The sequence below is a fragment of the Epargyreus clarus genome, unplaced genomic scaffold (assembly GCF_041222505.1).
Source record: "Epargyreus clarus isolate Ecla_fem2 unplaced genomic scaffold, WU_Ecla_fem_2.2 ptg000007l, whole genome shotgun sequence".
Classification (NCBI taxonomy): domain Eukaryota; kingdom Metazoa; phylum Arthropoda; class Insecta; order Lepidoptera; family Hesperiidae; genus Epargyreus; species Epargyreus clarus.
The window spans coordinates 11,724,234-11,745,285 of NW_027332215.1; the positions used below are offsets into that span (position 1 = coordinate 11,724,234).

Here is a 21,052-nt window from a genome sequence, read left to right on the forward strand (position 1 = left end):
TTTAGTAACGCGAGTACTCGTACATGTAAATCATTTTTTCTTATTATATTTCGTATATACGGAAAAAAAGCGTGACGTACACATTAAATAGTTTAATGATTTATGTTATAGTAGAATTATTATAAAATATTAGGTCTTGACGTATGAACTTCCCGTTCAGTATAAAAATGTTGCTAACCGTATGTGTCACAATAGTACTGCGACGAACTCGTGTTCCATAATTTATCGTATTTTTATCGTGTCTATATTTATGAAAATAATACAAGTACAGTGATAAAAATACAAATAAAATGCACAACAAAAAAACTGAATTTGATAATAGACTACCATATGTATAAAATAAAATGCATTTAAATTTATAATTTATTGACAGCCATATATAAATTACATATCGCATGGTCAGCCTTGTAAAACTGCAAGTTCACACGTAAATATCAGAAATATGAAGTTATTTATTTATAACGGAGTCATTTGAAACTACGGATATGTTTTTTATATTTATAATAAAGCTTTTACGAGTAGTATTTAATTTCCAATAAGTTAATATTTCTGATTATTACCATGGATTATTATTATCTAAGACTACATACATATTTTAATACAAAATAACTTGGTGCTCACAACTTGGCGCATACAATCGTGCACAAACAGGTTCTCTAGGTAATAAGATCTCCCGTAGAGATACAGGGACGAAAATAACATTTCAGGACTGTATTGACAATTTCGCTAATTTTGGTATTGATATTTGACGGGACTTGCCTATATAAAGGGGAATCGAAAACTGGTGCCTCCATTAGTTTTTGATTTACCTAGTAGTAAGGTGTTGATCTGAACTCATCCACGATAAAGTCTGCGAATAGTATTGGCGATATTAACTTTCCACTAATACTGTAAGTTGAAATTATAATTATGAGCTTTAGATATATAAATTTATATATGTATTTATATATTACTGTGTAAAATGTATAGTTATAGTTTGTTTATTTAATTATATCTACTGGATGTGTGGTCATTGGTGTCGGAAGCCTTTAATGGTTTCAAGAATGGTTAATTTTATTGCAATGCACTGTTTTTTATCAATGTCTATTAAAGTAAGATCGTTTTCGTTTATTTTTCGTAAATACTACACAATATGAGCTAAAAAGATTAAAATTAAAGCTCTAAGTAAGATGGGGTAAGAATTGTGGTACTTTGAATATGACTCTTAAAACTATCACTTATTTCGGTAGTAGGGAAATGGAGGCAAATGGAGTACCATCCGTCAGAAGTTCTGCATTTGAAGAGAAATTAGAAATAATCTTTAATGTTTCGATAAAATTAACCATCTTTACACCATTAAAGGCTCTTCGATACCGATAATAAGGCACCCTGTATTTATGTTTTATATTAGAACAAAAGTTGTTCTGATATAAAAATGGGATTCCTCACTATGATATTATTATAAGTATTTTTCAAATTTCGGTGTTCGCTCAGAATAAAACTAGTATGTGGACAGTCTTATAACCCCGTGGCTAGTGTAGATTGTAACTGATTTAAAATTAAAACGGTATCGGGAATTCGATTACTGACTGCTGGCGAATAAAATTCAGCGCTTCGAAGGGCTCCTTGAGGCCTTATTCTCAAGGTATATAATTTGGTCGAAAGTCTATAAATCTTTTACAAGAATTTTTGAACTTTAAAATAATATCAGCCTTGGATTTGCTTCTAAAAAAGACTTGCTCCAGATTTGAAGAGGGATTAGTGTCCAAGATTGGATAACTTCATAACGCACGTTTATGTGACTTATTATCTGTATTTTCAATAAATATGTATTTATCAATTTTTGCAACAATTTATTTAAAATTTCTCCACTTTAAATATCTTTACTGTGTAGTAGATTTCCATTTTAAAATCATGTATATCTATATAGATTTCTTCGTTTATAACATATGCAAACACTGAATAAGCCTTGTGTGTTTCCATAATATAGGTGCACTGGATATATAAATATTATCGTTAACAGTTTAAATATTTTTCCTTAAAAGTTAAATGGTGTTTACATACTTTTGCTATAGTTCTTAGAGGAGAAAATAAATATTTTGCTATAGGTAACTAATTTTAGTTACATGTGTTCTTGAATCGTGTCTATTTAAATAGCTTACACAACCTAGTCAAGAAAATGATCTGCTTCCTTTCATTGAGAGTAGTGTTTATTTGAACAAACAAATTGCGCATTTATTAAAATTCCAACAGTATTTTAAAATATAGGAAGTAAGATAAATAAAATAAGTATCTACTTAATATTACATTTTCTCAGTCACGTTATATACCTACCTACGAGCTTCTGCTCGCCGCTTTGCCCGCGCGCACCTCATATTGTATATTAACTAAGTTAATGGCAACATTTTTCCAGAGTTTTACATGCAGTTATGAAACAAATACACTGTCAAATATTTAAAAAAAATATTTTATAATGCGTTTTAAATAGATATTACTGTGAGTCTAGGTATTTCGAAATCGTAGAAAAACTGCAATTTTATTATATATGTAAGAAATGATTACATATCTTCTTGAACAATATGTTATACCATTTCTTAGATCTTTAAAGTGATAGTTTACATTGTTAAATAAGTAATATTACTCGATAATATTTTTCAAATACCTTTAACTAGTGAGTCACGCTATAAAATATGAATTGATGACACTTTGAAATGAACCATGTTGACTTTATCCGTAATACCTTTGTAGATCTACAAATAACAGATTTTGAATTTTTCATAGACGTAGAAAGATTTTTTCTATCTATTGAAGTTATCATGGTGTTTATCGTTAATTTTAAATATATATAATATATCGTCACTATTTCCATTATATTACTTATTCAGATTTCTTTGTAAATGTTATCAGATATGTATTTCAATAAAAATGTTAATTGTTATTATGATAATAAATAATTAAATTTCTTTGTGTTCTTTTTAACTTACCTGATAAGTGATTACCTATTAGTCATGCCTATAACATAGATTAGTAGCCTATAATTAAATCTTAGTACATAGATTAGTAAAGATTACTCACTCCTAACTAGAAAATGTACCCAGTTTTGAGAATTGAAATAGTTGCGTAAAAAAGTTTTGCCACGTCTCCGTGCTAAAATATCCCTAAATTATTTGAAATAATTATTTATTTATTATGTAAATTCATGTAAATTACGCAGTATTAGTTATTTATTCGTAAATTTTCTCTAAAAATGTTTTTATTTGTCAAGAATTCAAACAAAGAACTTACGATAATATGCCATTTGTGGCTTCATTCAATTTCAAGGCGGCGAAGTATCTTTACTAATCTATGTCTTAGTATAACAACTTGTATTTAGGTGGTTTCACAGCACCTCATTACAATAAAATAATAGTAACGTATAATAAGAATGAGCATACGGTATGGTGTGTGTGTGTTGCAGACAGCCTTGGGGTTCCAGAGCACCTATTTCTCGATTTCATGCAATATACGATTCCTATACATTTGTCGCTTTATCGAAATGGCGCACATTCTTCGCTTCTATATCATTATTATAAAATTTTGTGCGTTCGTTGTTATACAATGTATGTAAAGTGGAAGTCTGTACCACCATAGTAACTCTAGCACAATATAGTTTCGAGTCACCCTGGCGAATGTCTAATTTGCCGCCTAAAGCGCATTTCAAATTTGCCGCCCAAGGCGCATTTTAAATTTGCCGCCCAGAGGTAGGTTAACAAAAAAGATTTTTTCTGATCTAAAAATCTAGAATCTAGAAAAACTAATCATTCCTTTATTTTGTAATTTTTCTCAATAATAAAATTTTCACTAATATTTTGAAATAATCACAGGGAATATTTATGTTTTAGTCCTCCGGGGCGAACCTTCCCCCGTTATCTCTGGCATGTCACGGTTTTATTAGGAAGCAATTTAGCGTACTTTTCCTCATCTTCAAAGACTGTGATTCCCTAGTACTCCACCGTTGTTGCAATTACTTCGCAATAGTTACCACAAACTTTACTATTTACATGTAATATGTATGATTTTGTAGTTTTATATCGAAAAAAATGCATATGGTCATGATTTATATATTTCTATATTATAGAGCAGTTTTATAACAGAAATTGTTGGGTAGAATATTTCCTCTAGGTATGTACTTATTTTAGAGCGGAGGGACTTTTTAACATTTCACGGACGTTATACTAAATTACTTTACCGGACGTTTCTAAAAAATATAAAATCAGATTTGACATGACACTGATTTTGACAGCCCTATTTTAATCTGTGATAAAAATCTCACGCGAAGTTACACAGTATTTATCAACCGGAGTGCTATATTTTGCAATAATACATTGAATTTCTTTTCAATTTCCTTGATAGACTGTATAATAGAAGTGCCGTCTAATCTCTGCGGTCGACTGTTAAAATATTAATGAAGCCTGTGAAAATGTCCTATCTTCCTTTTAGAATAGCTCAATGGCCGTGTCGCACTGGTGTCAATGGCAAGTATTTGCCTGTGGCGGAACAATAAATTGAAATGTTTCGATCCAAGAATGTCATGATGGACAATTTTCACTGGAAGATATGGTGTGTAATCGTCATAATTACGGTGTATCGAAAGCTGGACCCCGTCGAAGGTAAGTTTACGAAATAATAGTGTTTGATTATTCATTAATACAATTTGGCCCTCCGATTCCAGTGATTGCTATATTGTATGATATACCTAGTTATTTTATTAAGGTTACATGAGGAGGCATTAAAATAGCTACCTATGTAAATATTTGAGTATTAAATCCATTGCCACAAACAAAACAGGCTAGTTATATGTGGCACTTACCTATCTGTAATGTACTTATCTATGAGCATGCAGGGACTAAGTCCTTCATAATACTGACTGAGAAAATAATTTCACACCTCAAATTTTAGCAGTGGATCAGAAACATCTGAGTATAAAAATATGTTATTTAATTCGTAGCTGTTTAGTAAATATCCTTACACATATCTGTTATCACTTGATAAATAAACTATTTAAATCCTGAGTAGATTATTGTTTCATTGCTTTGGTCTCAATGTGCTAGATAAAACACATAAATTTAATTCTATATCTCTCTTCAATTCACTGATGCATATAACATACATATATGTACTTGTACATTCTCATTACAATAACTTGGTAATCACTATATTTCTTTGAAGGAAATATAAAGAACAAACAATGTGTATTATTATCCTTTGTTTCTTAAATTATTTAACAGTATTTATGTAAATAGTACATACGAGTTTTGGTGTTACCATGAAATATACTAAAATATTTGTATTATTTTTAGCTACTTTCCACAAAAATATTATTGTAACTGACCAATAATGCACTGATTACCATCGAAATTAAAACAACACTTGATATTAAATTTTTTATGTTTTGTTTGTCTACACTAATATTATAAAGAGGAAAACTTTGTTTGTTTGATTGATTGTAATGAATAGGCTCAAAAACTACTGGACCGATTTTAAAAATTCTTTCACTTATCGAAAGCTACAATATCCACGAGTAACATAGGCTATATTTTACTTTATATGAAGTATATATTTGATAAATAGATTTTGAGGCGGTACAAAGTTTGCCGGGTCAGCTAGTGGGATATATATCTATTTTTCCACAATCAAAGCAATATTTATGATTTTGGAAGAATGACCTCTATAACTTGCTATTTTCAAATATCTCAATGAATAAGGGACAAGGTGCTATCAATCTTATCTGTATGTCTAGACGAGGTCACTGATTGATGACACTGATAATGCAAAGGAATAACATTTGTTTTTAATTTCAGGTTTAAAATGTTATTGTAACAGTGTGAGCCCAAGTTGCCCAAATGCTACGTGTGAGACTGATGGGTTCTGTTTTGCCTCTACAGTGATAGACAACGGCATACCAAAATATACATACCAGTGAGTGTCATTACAATTCTTAATATCATTTGAAGGTGGTAGACCCCTCTGTGGCTTTACTCGGAGGCACCATCGTCTCACCTGTCTTATAACAGCAGTGTTAAGACCTGTTATGTTCAGGACTGAAGGGTGTGGTAACGGAGGCATACTTATCTAAGGCATTCCAACTTAGTCCTCAGGTGTTAACACAGCTGTGGCCGACCTCAGGTAGGAGTTCAATCTTATCTGAGATTGTTTACAGATGTCCATGAGCGGCAGTACTTACCATCAGGTGGACTGCATGCTCATGTGCTACTTCTGTATTTTAAAAATCTAGCATTGATGCAAAATTGTAGTGGATAATATGCTGTACACATTTTCAAATTTATAGGAATAAAACATGCCTGGCTGTACTTTCTACAAACATGAATTCATACATATATAACATTACAAGTCACCTTATTACAATTAATGTCATTTATATTATGCTTTAGTGATCTTGCCTTTGGTTCTAGTGTTTTTCACAGTTTGTAAAATGCACAGTGCAGATAAATAATCTTGTTGGGAACTATCAGAGGTACATATTTTTATGTGAACTTTAAATGTGTCTTCCTTAATTCAATTAAACAGTGCAGTATAATGTAAAATCTATAATTGGCAAATTTTCAACACAATACTACCAATAATAATTTTGTTGGTACAGTTTTTAACCAATTTTTGTCAAATTATTGACTTGTATAGCGAGGTGGCCTTAAGCTGTTTGCAAAAGACCGAATTCCCTCCCGAGTATCCAATAAAATGCAGAGATCCAAGAAATTATTGCTGTTCAAAAGATTTCTGCAATTCTGATGAGATTTACCGAGCAAAATACAATCAATCCGCGACCAAGGGTAAGAAGTTCAACACACTTGTGAGCGTGTGATATCTTCTGATGATGCAAATTTTGAGTTTGTTTGATGTAATATTAGAATCATAATTGTCTTGCCATCTATTACATATAAGTTTTGTGTTGAGATGCCAATCCTCTAACAATATCGCTTCTGATTAGTGATTTGAATATGTACCTACTAAGCGAGACAAACAATTTCGGCCCTCCGGTCGCATAATTAGTATGGTTTGAATGATGTGCCGTAAACTTAACAAACACTATTTTCCGAGTGTGCATTGGTTTTGCTTAACATACTAAACATAATGTATGGTTGGTCCACTTGCGGCGCAGCTGTATCGAGCTCCAATCACTGATACCCATCGAGCACCCCTTCAAGTGCTCCACGACAAGAACTAGAAATGAGTCGGTGATGATAGGATGTTGTAAGTCACATGACATGTGCAATCGAGAACTGCAGCTGGAGATACACACGAAGCCGACAGGTAGGAGAGACGACGAGATAGTGCCGTCGATGTGCCCCTAACTGTGCACTCTAGCTTGCTGCCACTGGACGCCCAATAATACCTGGACTGGCGACGGCTCCGTTAGAGCTTTGGTACTTAGTGCGAGAATGCATGGCTAAATGATTTTCTTGTTTTATTTCTTGTTCTAATATTACTAAGTTTCTTTTTCTCTACACCGGCATTGATCACCGTTTATCGCGATAAAGATTATCTGTTTACTAACGTAATCGTTTGTAAATCGTTCGAAGGTATAGATGTTGGGACAAGGCGGCATTATTTCCTCCTGAAGATATACCTATATGGTGCCGCAAGCCGAAAAAGCCTATAAAGTGCTGCTCGGACACGGACTACTGTAATCGAGACTTCTTTCCAGGTACAAATATATAAGTAATGACTTGAGGAATGTATCGTCAGGGCGTCAATCTGGGCAGCTTTGTATTGTGATGTCCTCGTCAAGCAAAATGTCGTCCTCCATAATCAAAGTGACTCAAAGAACATTATGTATCATGTTTCATTATGACACGGTTAACATACTTGTATCAGTTAAAATATTATGAAGTGCATGGGAATGAAATATTTTAAATCATGATATTCCCCGTCTCTGATTTTATTTGCGTTTAACATTCATCACTGTTTAATTATTAAATTAAATATTTATGAGGGAAGTGGTGTTTACGTTATACTCGGTTACAGTTACGAACTGTGCTTGTAAACTTTCTTATATAAGCAGCAGTTGGAATATTAGGCATTATTGTATCGAATACCTAATTAAAATATATTTGTGTTAATTGCAGTTAGTCGTTTAGATTTCATTGTAATATAGTGAGCGGTGTGAGTGGTTTTTAAAATCATTTTATACGTTTTGAGGAATGTTCAAATTATCTTTGTACCCGGGGGACCGTTAAGAACGTAAGTGATCATAAGCCGGTTTTTCTTATTTAAGCATGCCTTTTCTTTTTACACTAATATTTATGCCGTAAATAAAACGGATTTTCATTATCTTTTAATTAATATTATACATTATAACAACGGGTTCTGGAATTAACAGGTAGTACGCTTAGAGATCTGACGTTTGCTTATTATTGCTCTTAAAGCTAAAGTTTCGCGCCCTACTGAGAGAATGCTAAAAATATTCATTTGTGGAAAGTAAAAATATTAAGCCGAGTGGTCGATAAATTAATTATACATATATGAAAATCTCATTTATATACTTAGCAGGTTAATTGGTCAATGAAATAATTTTATTCACAATTTACGCAGTCATTTTGGTTTGTGCATGTTTTTGCATTTTGTGTATGTGCATGTAAATTAGTCTTATTCTACACATTACTGAAAAACATTCACTATCGCACAATTAATTAATTCATTTTAATCTATTCATTTACATATTGCCTACTTCTATGAATATTTTTGTTTAGAGCAAAGTAGTAACAAATAAATGTACGGTATGTATGTGTTAATTGCCTTATATGTTTTCCCGCAAACTGCTTTATTAGATACGCAAAGTTTCAACGAATAATTCATATTGTATTAATTTGATATTCTAGATAGATAAATGTTTTATAATTGCGGTTCAATTGTTATAATTTTAAAAGTGTGGCGAATTCACAAATGTTCGTGGGAAATAGGGAGCAGGTGTTACAGCACTTACCTAAAGTCTATTATTTTAATTTCTATATATGTAATTACCTCGACAAAGTCAGAATAGGCGTATGTGTTAAATGCCCTTCGTGTTATTTTTCTTTTTGCGCATGAATGTTTATATTTAGACAAAGGGTATAGGTACAAGATGTGGAGTAGTCTGGAATTCAAATTTGTAACCTTTACCTTCTCTTGTGTGTTGTGCTTGTCTCGGAGCAATATTTGTATGCAAAATGTTTATTTATTCGCTGTATCCTGCCTGTATTTACATGTCGCAATGTTTATGCGACCTTCCGTGTCAGCTACGCTGTTGACGACATTGTGACAAAATTTAAATGGGATGGGAGTTTGAATTTACATAATAATGATTCTTAAAAAATCTATATAGGGGCCACACGTTTAATATTATAACATTTCGTAACCGTTCAAAAGTTATGTCAATATAAATAAATAGAGAATATTTTTTTAATAGACGCGGCGTGTAAAATATAAGATATGAACTTTAGATTTGTTTGATGTGCAATAAATAGGTTTATTTGGCATATTTGGTCGAAAATCAAATAAGATCAGTTGTTAACTTATAAAATTTTGAACATAAGACACGAATCAGCCAGCGACTGCGTGGCAAGTGGTGCCATGGATTATGGGTCTGATGGTGCTCGGGGTGTGCGCCGCCATAAGCTTCTGGTGGGCGAAGCGCGTGCGCAAGCTGCCGAAGCGCGAGCGGCCGCTCTTCCCCAACGAGGACTCGGTCTGCGAGACCAGGAACCCCATGCTCACCACCACAATACGGGACATGATCGAGTTGACCACGTCGGGATCGGGCTCTGGTGAGCACTATGTCATTTACAGCAGTAACTTTTTTTGTAATATAGGAGTAGCAGACGAGTATGAAGTTCACTTGATGGTTAGAGGCTACTGCCGCCTGTAGATATCTGTAATCAACCTCGGATATGATTAGATGTTCCTACCTGAGGTCGCAGATGCGCTGCTACCCCTGAGAACTAAGTTGGAACACCTCGGAAAAGAACAAACACTTGAAACCAGAACACAGTGGCGCTTAACATTATTGTTAGTAGGCAGAAGTAGGTATGGCGGTGGTGCCGCCGGACTGGAACCACAAAGGGTTCTACCACCTTCAAACATGATTTATAAGGCACAAAGGCGTAGAGAGCATTTACAACAAAAACACTACACTAACACAATTTTATTCGAAACAGTAAAAACACTTATATTCTTAAAAGGCATTTATGCCATTTAAGTTTCGAAGTGTCGCAGTGTTCGAATTTAACTGTATTCTATTTAGGGATCGCGCTATGTTAGAGGCAGCGTCTGGCCCTTCAGTTTCAATTAGGTACACAAAATCCAATTTAGTATAGTATAAATACAGTATGGTTCCAATGTATGCCTATTATTATGTATTTAAGTATTATATAAGACTAGTTTTTGCCCGAGGCTTCGCCCGCGTTTAAAAGGAAATAATATGACATACTAACATACATAAAACTGAAAATTCGTACCTTCAACTTTGCTAAAGATCGTGATTAAATACTTGATTAAATGCATAATTTACAATTCAATCCTTACTAATATCGATTAAAATAATAGTTTTTTTTGTCCAAAAGATCGATTCTCCGATTAATCGATCTTAGATCGCCATCCCTAGTTCCTGTGGGATTTCCAGGATAAAAACTATCCTATGTCCTTTCTCGGGTCTTAGACTATCTTTGTACAAAATTTCATTATCAACGGTTCAGTGGTTTAGGCGTGAAGAACAGACAACCAGACAGACAGACAGACAGAGTTACTTTCGGATTTATAATATTAGTTAGGATTAGGATTAGGATTAGGATTTTATAATAGACTTATATTTTACAATCAAATTACACAGAGATTATTACATTTGAAACTATAAGACGAACCGATACCTACCGCATGAGACGTCATCAGCAGTATAAAGTATCTTCACACTTCTAAACGCCACTCGCTAGATCTACCGTTGGTTGCTCATTGCTTATAGAATGTAGTAATAAGGATGTATATTTCCTGCTTGCCGAGACACTCGTTTCTATTAGTGTCTTGTGCAACTTGTTAAGATTTAATAAATCTTTGCGGCTGACGTATGAGGTGGCCATCTTAGGTTTAGCAACGCATCTACGATCGGTTTCAGGTAGAACCTCCGTTCAATATGCAGTTAAAGATGTCGATGGGCGGCAATGACCACTTACAGTCCGCGTAAAACTGCTAGTCCGCACTGAATATAGAAATGAATCGCGTCGCCATAGCAAATTGTATGACTTCACCTGCTCGTAACAACTTCGTAACGGAATAGCTGTTAGGCGCGGACTATACCAGGTGGATTCATTGCTTGTCTACTTCAATGTTGTAATAAAATTGGCCAAGTGCGAGTTGAGATTGCACGCGGAGGGCTCCGTACAACCCATTTTTATTTCTTTTTAATTTTTAGCGAGTTACGATAATCATAGGCTTTGTTATTATAGCGGCCGTAGTAGGTACACGCTCTGAAAACTTCTGTGACATTTCATGATAGCCCTCTGTCAGACGTACTAACATCGGAAGCTTAGTAATAGGGTCCCGATTTGTCATCGACGGAACCCTAAAAAGTGTATATGTATCGTGCAGGTCTCCCGCTGTTAGTGCAGCGCTCCATCGCCCGTCAGATCCAGCTGGTGGATATTATAGGCAAGGGCCGCTTCGGGGAGGTGTGGCGCGGCCGCTGGCGGGGCGAGAACGTCGCCGTCAAGATATTCTCCTCCAGGGAGGAGTGCTCGTGGTTCCGCGAGGCAGAAATATATCAGACGGTCATGTTGCGACATGAAAATATACTGGGATTCATCGCTGCTGATAATAAAGGTGTGTTCGATTGCATTTTTTGTCGCTGATGTGTTGTTATTGTTATGTACTTAATGAGCTCTGGGAATACCCTAAATTAATCAATCTTATAATGTATAAAAATCCCTGTCAACGTAGATTATGATCAATCTGCTTGGTGACTCATGGTTTGTCATTGGAGTATAGTATTGCAATGTGGTTTTATACATTCTTTATAATTGTGTTAAACTTTCTTTTATTGTCCTTACACTAGTACTTGAGTAAATATATGCTTTATAGTATATAAGTGTTCACTACAGCTATAGCTTCGTGCGTATGCATTTTGGTCTCGCTTTACTATCGTAGGTTCTATGCCCAGGTTATAATTTTAGACTATTAAAGGCTATGAACTATTGGTTTATAAAAAAATAAATATCATTTGCTAGAACAGGGAAAGATAACACCGTGGGAAAACTTTCATATGTATATGTCCAAAAGTTCTCCCAATAGTTTCCAAAAGACGTTATCTGATAGAATGAGGATACCCGTGCCCAACAGTGGGGCACAAGTTTAAACATGATATATTTGCAGACAATGGGACGTGGACGCAGTTGTGGCTGATAACGGATTACCACGAGAACGGATCGCTGTTCGATTTCCTCACCGCACGCACCATCGACTCCAACACCCTCGTCAAGATGGCGCTCTCGATAGCCACGGGGCTGGCCCATTTACACATGGACATCGTTGGCACTAAAGGTAAGACTTTTACCTTCTGCTGTTTACCTCAATCTGCTCGTTCGAATTTTTTATTGCCAAATTTACTCTCAATACATCAAAATGTCGGGTCCTATTTATTCCGTATTAACATATTATTTCTGTGTTTCGATCGCTTACGCCATCGCCTGTTTTGCAGATACAATGTAATATTCAATGTCACAGTTGTTTGTGAAATTCTGGAAAAATACTGCATCTTAAAATCACGAAAAAAACAACCCCGTCTACTTTTAACCGTGCTCCACTTTGCATGCAACGTTCTTGAAAATCGCAGACATTCAAATGCGTTCAGTTCGATTTGCATGTATATACGGGGTTTTTTATGGTTGTTTTCGTGTTAAAAATTCACGTGTTCACGGTCAGATTCGCTGGACTGGTGTGTGCGCGTGAATAAATGTATGGTAATGTGGGTAACGCGGTAGGATATAAAGTCAGGTTGGTGTAAGGCGGCGTTCTGTTCGGTTGCAGGCAAGCCGGCGATAGCACACCGCGACCTGAAGTCTAAGAACATCCTGGTGAAGAGCAACCTGACGTGTGTGATCGGGGACCTCGGCCTGGCCGTCCGCCACAACGTGTCCAGCGACTCCGTGGACGTACCCTCCACTAACCGTGTCGGCACCAAGCGCTATATGGCCCCTGAGGTATTTTTCGCTTCCATTTACAAAATTTCGTTTTCTAAGCTTACCTGACCCGCCAAACGTTGTGTTGCCATAAATAAAAAATATTAAGGGTGAACAACTTATTTAGGGTAAAATTTGGTGAAAATCGGTAAAGCCGTTTCGGAGGAGTACAGTAACTAATTGTGATACTCGTTTTCTGTCTACCTTTGTCTGACTTACAAGTATTAAATTATTATTTTCTATTGGTTTATTTTCATCTTTGGGTTTGGTAACACGAGTCTATGCACTGCCGACGTTTCGTACTTGATAAACATTAAATCATTATGTCATAATTATGGCAAGGAACTTCGTTTCCATTTGCAATATATCTTGAACATCATCACTAAATGTTTTCCCATTTCCTGTATCTCTTATTCTCTTATCCTACATTTTTTCATGTCTAAATTGTTTTAGTTTTTTATTACGCCTATTAATCCTTGAACACCATCACCGAATGTTTTCCCATTTCCCATTTCTCGTGTCTCTTATGACATGAAAATATGTGTTCTTTTCTAATTTGTTTTAATTTTTTACGTCAATTTATCGCCTACTTCTTTAGTTTTTTTTTTCATTCTTTTAACAACGGCATGTAAAATATACAGTTATATAACACTCAAGTAAATGTGCAAGCAATAAAGCTGACTCTAATGTTTCATTTATGAGGAATAATGTGTTTACAATTTTTCGTTACCTACATCCTTACCACACGGTATTCGTCATTAATTAATCGTTTCGAAATTGCTTTTTTATTTTATGGTACCGTTGAGTTTTATAACTTCACCTGGATGTAAAGAATATCGTCAGTACATAGTCTTTGAATTAAATCCCCGTTAATATCTATAGACTTATATTGCGTTCTAAAATGTTAAAAAATGCACTTAATTGTGCTGATAATTTTGTGCTTTTACATACATACATACTTTTAATAACAGCAGTGTTAACTGCTGCTGCGATCTAGCTTCGTCCTCACGTCGAGCGGCGTGTCTGTAGAGGCCACTTAGCATAGTTTCTAGGTGTGTTTGCATGTACATCATTTTCGCGGCTTTCTATCGAAATAACTCGAAACTTCTCCTATCCAGGTGTTGGACGAGAGTATGGACGCGCGCCAATTCGATCCGTACAAGCGTTCGGACGTGTACTCGTTCGGTCTGGTGTTGTGGGAGATGGCGCGCCGCTGCGGCGTGATGCCGGACGAGTACCAGCCGCCGTACTACGACTGCGTGCCGCCGGACCCCGCGCTCGAGGACATGCGCCGCGTGGTCTGCGTGGAGAGACGACGCCCGAATGTGCCCAACAGGTGGCACTCGGACCAGGTTAGTGGTAGATTAGGTCACGCTTTGATCGTAGCCAAAAGGCCGAGAAGAACGCCGACTTGCAGCGGCGGACGTTCGTCGAAAAAGTGGGGCTGGATTTCGCTCCGCCGGACATCGTTGGGGCGAGGGTACAGCGCAGCGAAGTCTGGGACGGCATGATCACTTTTGAAGTAACGGGTACCTTTTGAAGGTTTCCCCCCCGTAAAGAAAAAATTGATAGCAGTGATAGCCTAGTGGTTAAGAAACTCGGCCTCTCGATCGAGAGGTCCGAGGTTCAAATCCCAGGCACGCACCTCTAATTTTTCAAAGTTATTTGCGTATTAGAAATTAATTATCACTTGCTAAACGGTGAAGGAAAACATCGTGAGGAAACCTGTAGTCTACCAATACGCACTTGGCCAGCGCGGTGGACTATGGCCTAATCCTTCTCATTATGAGAGGAGACCCGTGCCCAGTAGTGGGCCAGTAATGGGTTATTGATGATGAAAGAAAAAAAATAAAGGTAAGGTTACGTTTGTGGTTAAAGTGGTGTTGTTAGCTGTCACACTGAGAGGAGGAAATGTTAATGTTAACAGAATATATGTAGCTATGATTAACATTGAACGTTACTTGGGCCGAACCAGACTCATGTTAATAGTTCAATTCCAAAATTATAAAAAAGTATTTATGATACTGCAAATCATTTAATAAAAAAGTTCTTTTTTTACTTCGGTTATTGTAAGTCCCCGTGATTATCAAATTGTTTATATCAAGCATTAATTAACGTGCCTAACAGATGACATTCCGATCAGGCTAATATCATATCTCGAGATGAATACAACTACCAATCACTGAAATGATAAGATTAGGCTATGAGATTAGGCATAGCTACATACACGTGAGTTGAGGAACATCCCCGGTACATTCCGATGCGATAAATTGTTTTCGTTTTCGGCCCTATCTCTATACGATATATCGTTATCGTAGCTAAGGAGGTCGTATTATTAATTTGTTTATGTGTATCTAAATATATCAGGGCTCGCTGATTTCCTGTATAATGTATACTATATCCGTGCTGAATGATGTAAATAATGTCTGACAAAACATGTCTCTATGTATCATATCATTATGACGTTTTTACAACTGTATATTTTTATCTTCAGATGTGAAAATTACCTACCCGTATCATTGATACGTTTCAATAGAAATAGCGGTTTAACAGAGAGCAAGCAATCATGATTGACACTAGTGGTAGAACGAAGACACAAGTCTGCGCGTTTGCCGCTAAAAAACCCCCATTCGTCATAGCGTCCAAGTTCCAAAGTACCCCGCTCACCATTGGTAAAAGTGTTGGGATCCTGGGAGTTGACATCTCGTGTGACGTGCAGTATCGGGATTTGGAAGTTAAAGCCAAGTTGGCATCAAAGAAACTGGGCGTCCAGAACAGAGCCAAGGAGTACTTCACTGGGGCTCAACTCCTTTTGCTTTATAAAGCACAAGTGAGGCCCCACATGGAGTACTGCTCGCATCTCTGTACAGGGGCGCCACAATGCCAGCTTAACCCGCTTGACTCCGTACAGAAAACGCGCGGTGCGAATCGTCGATGACCCAGCGATCTCTGATCGGTTAGAACTCTTAAGTCTGCGGAGGGACATTGGTTCCCTCTGCGTGTTCTACCGGCTTTACAATGGTGGATGCTCTGAGGAACTGTTCGATCTGGTGCCTACGTCACCCTTCCTTCATCGTACCACTCGCCGAAGGATGAAGTTCCATCCACATCAACTTGACATTCATTTTTGCCGCGTACGTGCAAAATGTGAAATGAACTTCCTTCTGAGGTATTCCCTCAGGACTATGACATGGGGCTCTTCAAGAGGGGTGTAAAAAGAGCTCTCCTTCAAAGCCGGCGATACATTGGCGACTCCTATGGTGTTGCAAATGTCCATAGGCAGCGGTGACTGCTTTCCATCAGGTAGCCCGTCTGCCTTATCGTTTGGTTAAACATAAAAAAAGAGACGCAGCCCCTTAATTGGAGAGTCCATGTTCGAATTCCAGGCTCGCAAATCTTTTATTTTTCAAAGCTAGTGCGTTTTTGAAATGCTTCTTCTTTTGTTATAATTGTGAAGAAAAACATAGTTCTAAAAAGCTTCACATTTACCTGTTCACATATAGCCATCGCGGGGACTATGGCCTAAAACCTTCTCATTCTGAGACGAGACCCGTGCTCAGCAATGGGACAATGACGGGTTCATGACGACAACGACACTAATTGTACATATACTACCATAATTGCATTGTTATACGCAGTATTGTTATCCCTAATTTCAATGTCGTCTCAGTTCTATATGTAAAGCAGATGGCAAAGTTCAACACGTTTCGAGAATCACCTCATGGAAGATCATCAGATTGGATGACAATACGTTTCAGATGTAAATTGTAAACAGGCTGATAACTATTAGTGCGTGATTCACTCGCGCTTCTGAAAGGCGTGATATAATCTCTTTGTATGAATGTATGATGTTGTCACACATACACGTGGCTTATTGGCGTACAAGGCTATTTTTTAGTACGCGTAAAACTGCTAGTCCGCTTTGAATATAGAAATAATCGCGTCGCCATAGCAAATTGTATAACTACACCTGCTCGCAACAACTTCAGAGCGGACTAGCAGTTTGGCGATAACTATACCATATTAACGTTTGTTGTATGTAGTTTTTGAAGTAGAACGTTTTTACGCACGTTTGACTTGGGGAGTTAGCTGGTGGCTGCGTGACGAGAGCGTTACGGAAAGTGTGATCGGGTGATGCGAACGGAAGTTGAGAGGGATATATAAGTTGGTGAAGATAGAATGAGAAAGTTAGTGAATATAGAGAGAGAGTTACGTTTTGTGTATTTAAATAAACATGTATAAACATATATAGATTGAGCTAAATAAGTTTTACTTCAGTCGTGTGGTCTAAAGCACACTTTTTCTTTTATAAGATTAAGATTAAGGTAGCAAATAGCTCTGAGTATAGCTGATATCAGTATAGCGGTAACTGGTCACTGTCAGTCGTGGTCATAACCAGATGTCTGAACAGGGAATCTATCTGGAACCGATCATAGATTCCTTGCCATTCGCGAGGAATAAGATGATTGCTTTCTATGTAAGTTAGCTGATATTCACGCCATTTAAACGTAAGAACTTTAGTAGCTTGCTTTACATTCGAAATAGGTGGCTGTTTTACCTCCCCTCTTATCGAACTACAGTCTACTAATAATCGTAATAAAAAAAAAACAAATTAATTATTAATAACATCTAATTTCGACCACTAGGTATAGAAACTAGTTTATATTATAATTTATAACTGTTGTATTTTTCAGGTACTCTCGGCGATATCGAAGGTGATGAAGGAATGCTGGTACCAGAAACCGGCAGCCCGGCTAACCGCACTGCGAATAAAGAAAACGCTGGCCAACATTGGCACAGCGGACCACATCAAGTTGTAATGGTATGGTTTTTTTATAATATGGAGTAGCAGACGAGCATGCTGTCCATCTGATGGTAGGTGGCTACTTCCGCCCATGGACAGCTGTAACAGTCTCCAGATAGGATTCGATATTCGTACCGTAGGTCGGCCACAGATGCGCCGCTACCCCTGAGGACTAAGCTGAAACGTATCGGAAAAGTATGTCTCCCTTACACCCTTCGAACCAGAACACAGCAGCGCTTAACATTGCTATTTTCTGGTTTGAATAGTGCCGCTGTAGTAACTACACAGGGACCTTTAAAACCTATTTATTCTCAAAGCCACTACAACTTTATAAAAAATCTATTTATATTACTCGTGTATTATCAGTTTTCTTTGTCAACGTAGTTTCAACAATAAATTCTATACACAATTGCATTATACTGGAATGTTAATCGTCTTCGTGTTTATCAGCGTTATCATTGAAATATTGTTATTGCTGTCAATGGGTGAAAGTAAACATAATTATTTTATTATTGAAATATATGACCGGTCCCCTTGTGTGTAGGTTGATAAGTTCAATGTATTTATCTGTTGCATAATTATTTTTATACTTTGTTGTTGCCTTCGGTATTTTAATTTATAATCTTAATTGAGGTTATTTGTTATGTTTGTGAGTTGAGATAACTTTCGATTTATATTTGAGGGTAAATTGAATGTTATGTTAATTTAATTCTCGCTCTCTTAGTATTTTTGATATAGGAATGTCCAATTTACAAAAACTGCACTGAATGTGCGTTTTTACTTGCATTCTAAACCTTCCGTGAATAGTTACCGGAATGAACTGTAAAGAATCCCGAAATAACGGGATTAAATAAGAAAACAGAGTTTGAAATTCCTTAACCGAAAAACCGGGCCTTAAGTGGGACCTTTTCTATCTGGGGTTGATAACAGTCCATAGTTAACTGGCGCTTTTATCAGAGGGACTGCATGCTTCGTTACTTATATATATTATGAAAATCAGTAAAATGTATGTATATTTTGCGTAGGATGGGGCGGACACGTGCGGCGAGGCTTCGCGAGACCGTCACCTCCTTATCCTACCTCTTAGATTATATTCCACTAATATCAGAAAGGAGCATTTAATATACTAATATGTTAAGGACTTGGAAGTTGTAGTGATATTTTTTTCGTTACCAAGTACATACATACGTAGTTTCTAACTTTTGTTAAGATTTTGATTCTGTTTATAATATTGAACATTCAAACAAAAAAAAATATGTAAAATATTTTGTCACATTCTGTTTCTTTAATGTATTTACTGTATTTTAATGAAATCGCGTGTTATTAATAATTTTTAATTTTAAATTTAGTTATAATTAAAATAAAATTATAACTAAATTTTATTTGGTTTGCAAATATAAATCTTGTTTTTCGTAAATGTAAATGACAGCGGGGCGCTCGTGCAGCCACTATGCAGTTGTTATACGATTTGTTTGGTTTCCTTCCCTCCTCACTTAACATCTGCGAATGGTTCTCGTTGGTACGGCGGTCGTAATGTTTAGTAATTTAGCGATCATTGGCAATATATGTTACCTGATTATGGTTAAAATTTAAAAAGAATCTAAAATCACGCGCCTTCCTAGAGTTATGTACTTTAAATTAAATTGTTAAATCATAGATGATTTTTTCGTGTAGGTTATAAGATTGTGATTGATGGATTAACATTCGAATTCTGTGAATTGTAAAAGTTAGTTTCCTATCTTAAATGGCACGAATCGGTGACAGTCACGGCCGGAGAGGTGCGTCCGAAGCGAAACGGTAACTTACCGAGCACACGCTTGCCCTCTCCTGGCTCCGATGACTCTAGTAATCATTGTAGTATTTTAAATAATATTATTAGGTATATTAACCTTAAGATCGCGTACACCGTACTTTAGGGTAAGTCGAGAGATTGAATATCAGAGATATAAATATTTGTGCACCTATTTTCATACTTGTTCGGATCTGGAATTCTCGATGTTAAGATATTTGCAATTTGTATATAATGAAAGTATGTAGTTTATATATTTGCAGTAAGCGTTTTGATAATCACGTAGATTTCATACCTAACTTTTTATATTACTAGATTTACATGTAAATTGTAATAGTTTCATTCGATTCATCCCCTCCCGGTGAGTTCCACTGCATTTGAAACTTATCCCGTGACATACGTGAAGCACCGTTCGTAATGTTATTATAATAATAATAGTTAAACGTAGTACAATCGATGTTCAATTCAGTAGTTTAATGGTAACGGATTAGACAGAATTAAATCAAAGTTTATTCTAGTTAAAGATGTGGACACCGATATAGGTGTAACTGTACCTATTAGGAAAACCGAAAAGTCATTAAAACTTTTGTTTGAAGACGAAAAACAGCTATTTATTAAAGACAACTTAAAAGCTCATCAATAATATTTTGCATCTTTTTCTAATACTATAAGAAAATTCTGGGAATTATATTGTTGATTAATTATCAATTAAGATTTCGTTTTAATAACTATTTTCGCCTGAAAACTTTGTGTCAACTCTTCGCTTTTTCTAATATTTGACGAGCGGGTCGTTAATGGCCGCTCTGGGGGTTACATTGGCGCTCAGCGGCTGCGTAGACGGTTGTTCTTTCAAGGCAAGATTCATATTATGCAAAAGTTTACGGCGTTTATATAGATAGCACCTAAGAAAGTATCTGTACTTCAAAAATATGAGGATGTATACTAATATGATGTAAGAATTAATTATATGGAACGTCTAAACTTTTAAGACATTTTCTGTTTTTGTTAAAGATCGATCAATCAATTGTTAGAATAGGTTCGATGGTAAGGCTATTTTGTAAAAGATGAATGGAGTATTTTAAAGTTATTTTCATAGGAAAAGCAGAATGCTTTTTATTATTTATAGTACTAGTCTACATATATCTTTAAACATTGAGTGTTATATATTGTCAGTGAACATATTTCGCTGTTTAATTTAATGTCACCAAATACGTATATTTTATTATCAGGTAAATAAGCGTCCGTAAGGTATAAAGGCCGCATGCACTGATTGAATAAGTT

General features: G+C 36.0%; 1 protein-coding gene across 1 annotated transcript; it reads left to right on the forward strand.

Moving 5' to 3' along the window:
• The first annotated feature begins 4,279 nt into the window (after window positions 1-4,279).
• babo (TGF-beta receptor type-1 babo) lies at window positions 4,280-19,295 on the forward strand. The gene is made up of 10 exons (XM_073074652.1): window positions 4,280-4,628; window positions 5,820-5,937; window positions 7,136-7,287; window positions 9,549-9,779; window positions 11,593-11,823; window positions 12,373-12,540; window positions 13,027-13,199; window positions 14,297-14,530; window positions 17,873-18,000; window positions 19,008-19,295. The coding sequence occupies exons 1-9, from the start codon at window positions 4,529-4,531 to the stop codon at window positions 17,996-17,998; spliced, it is 1,533 nt and encodes a 510-aa protein (XP_072930753.1). The 5' UTR covers window positions 4,280-4,528; the 3' UTR covers window positions 17,999-18,000; window positions 19,008-19,295.
• Window positions 19,296-21,052: the final 1,757 nt, after the last annotated feature.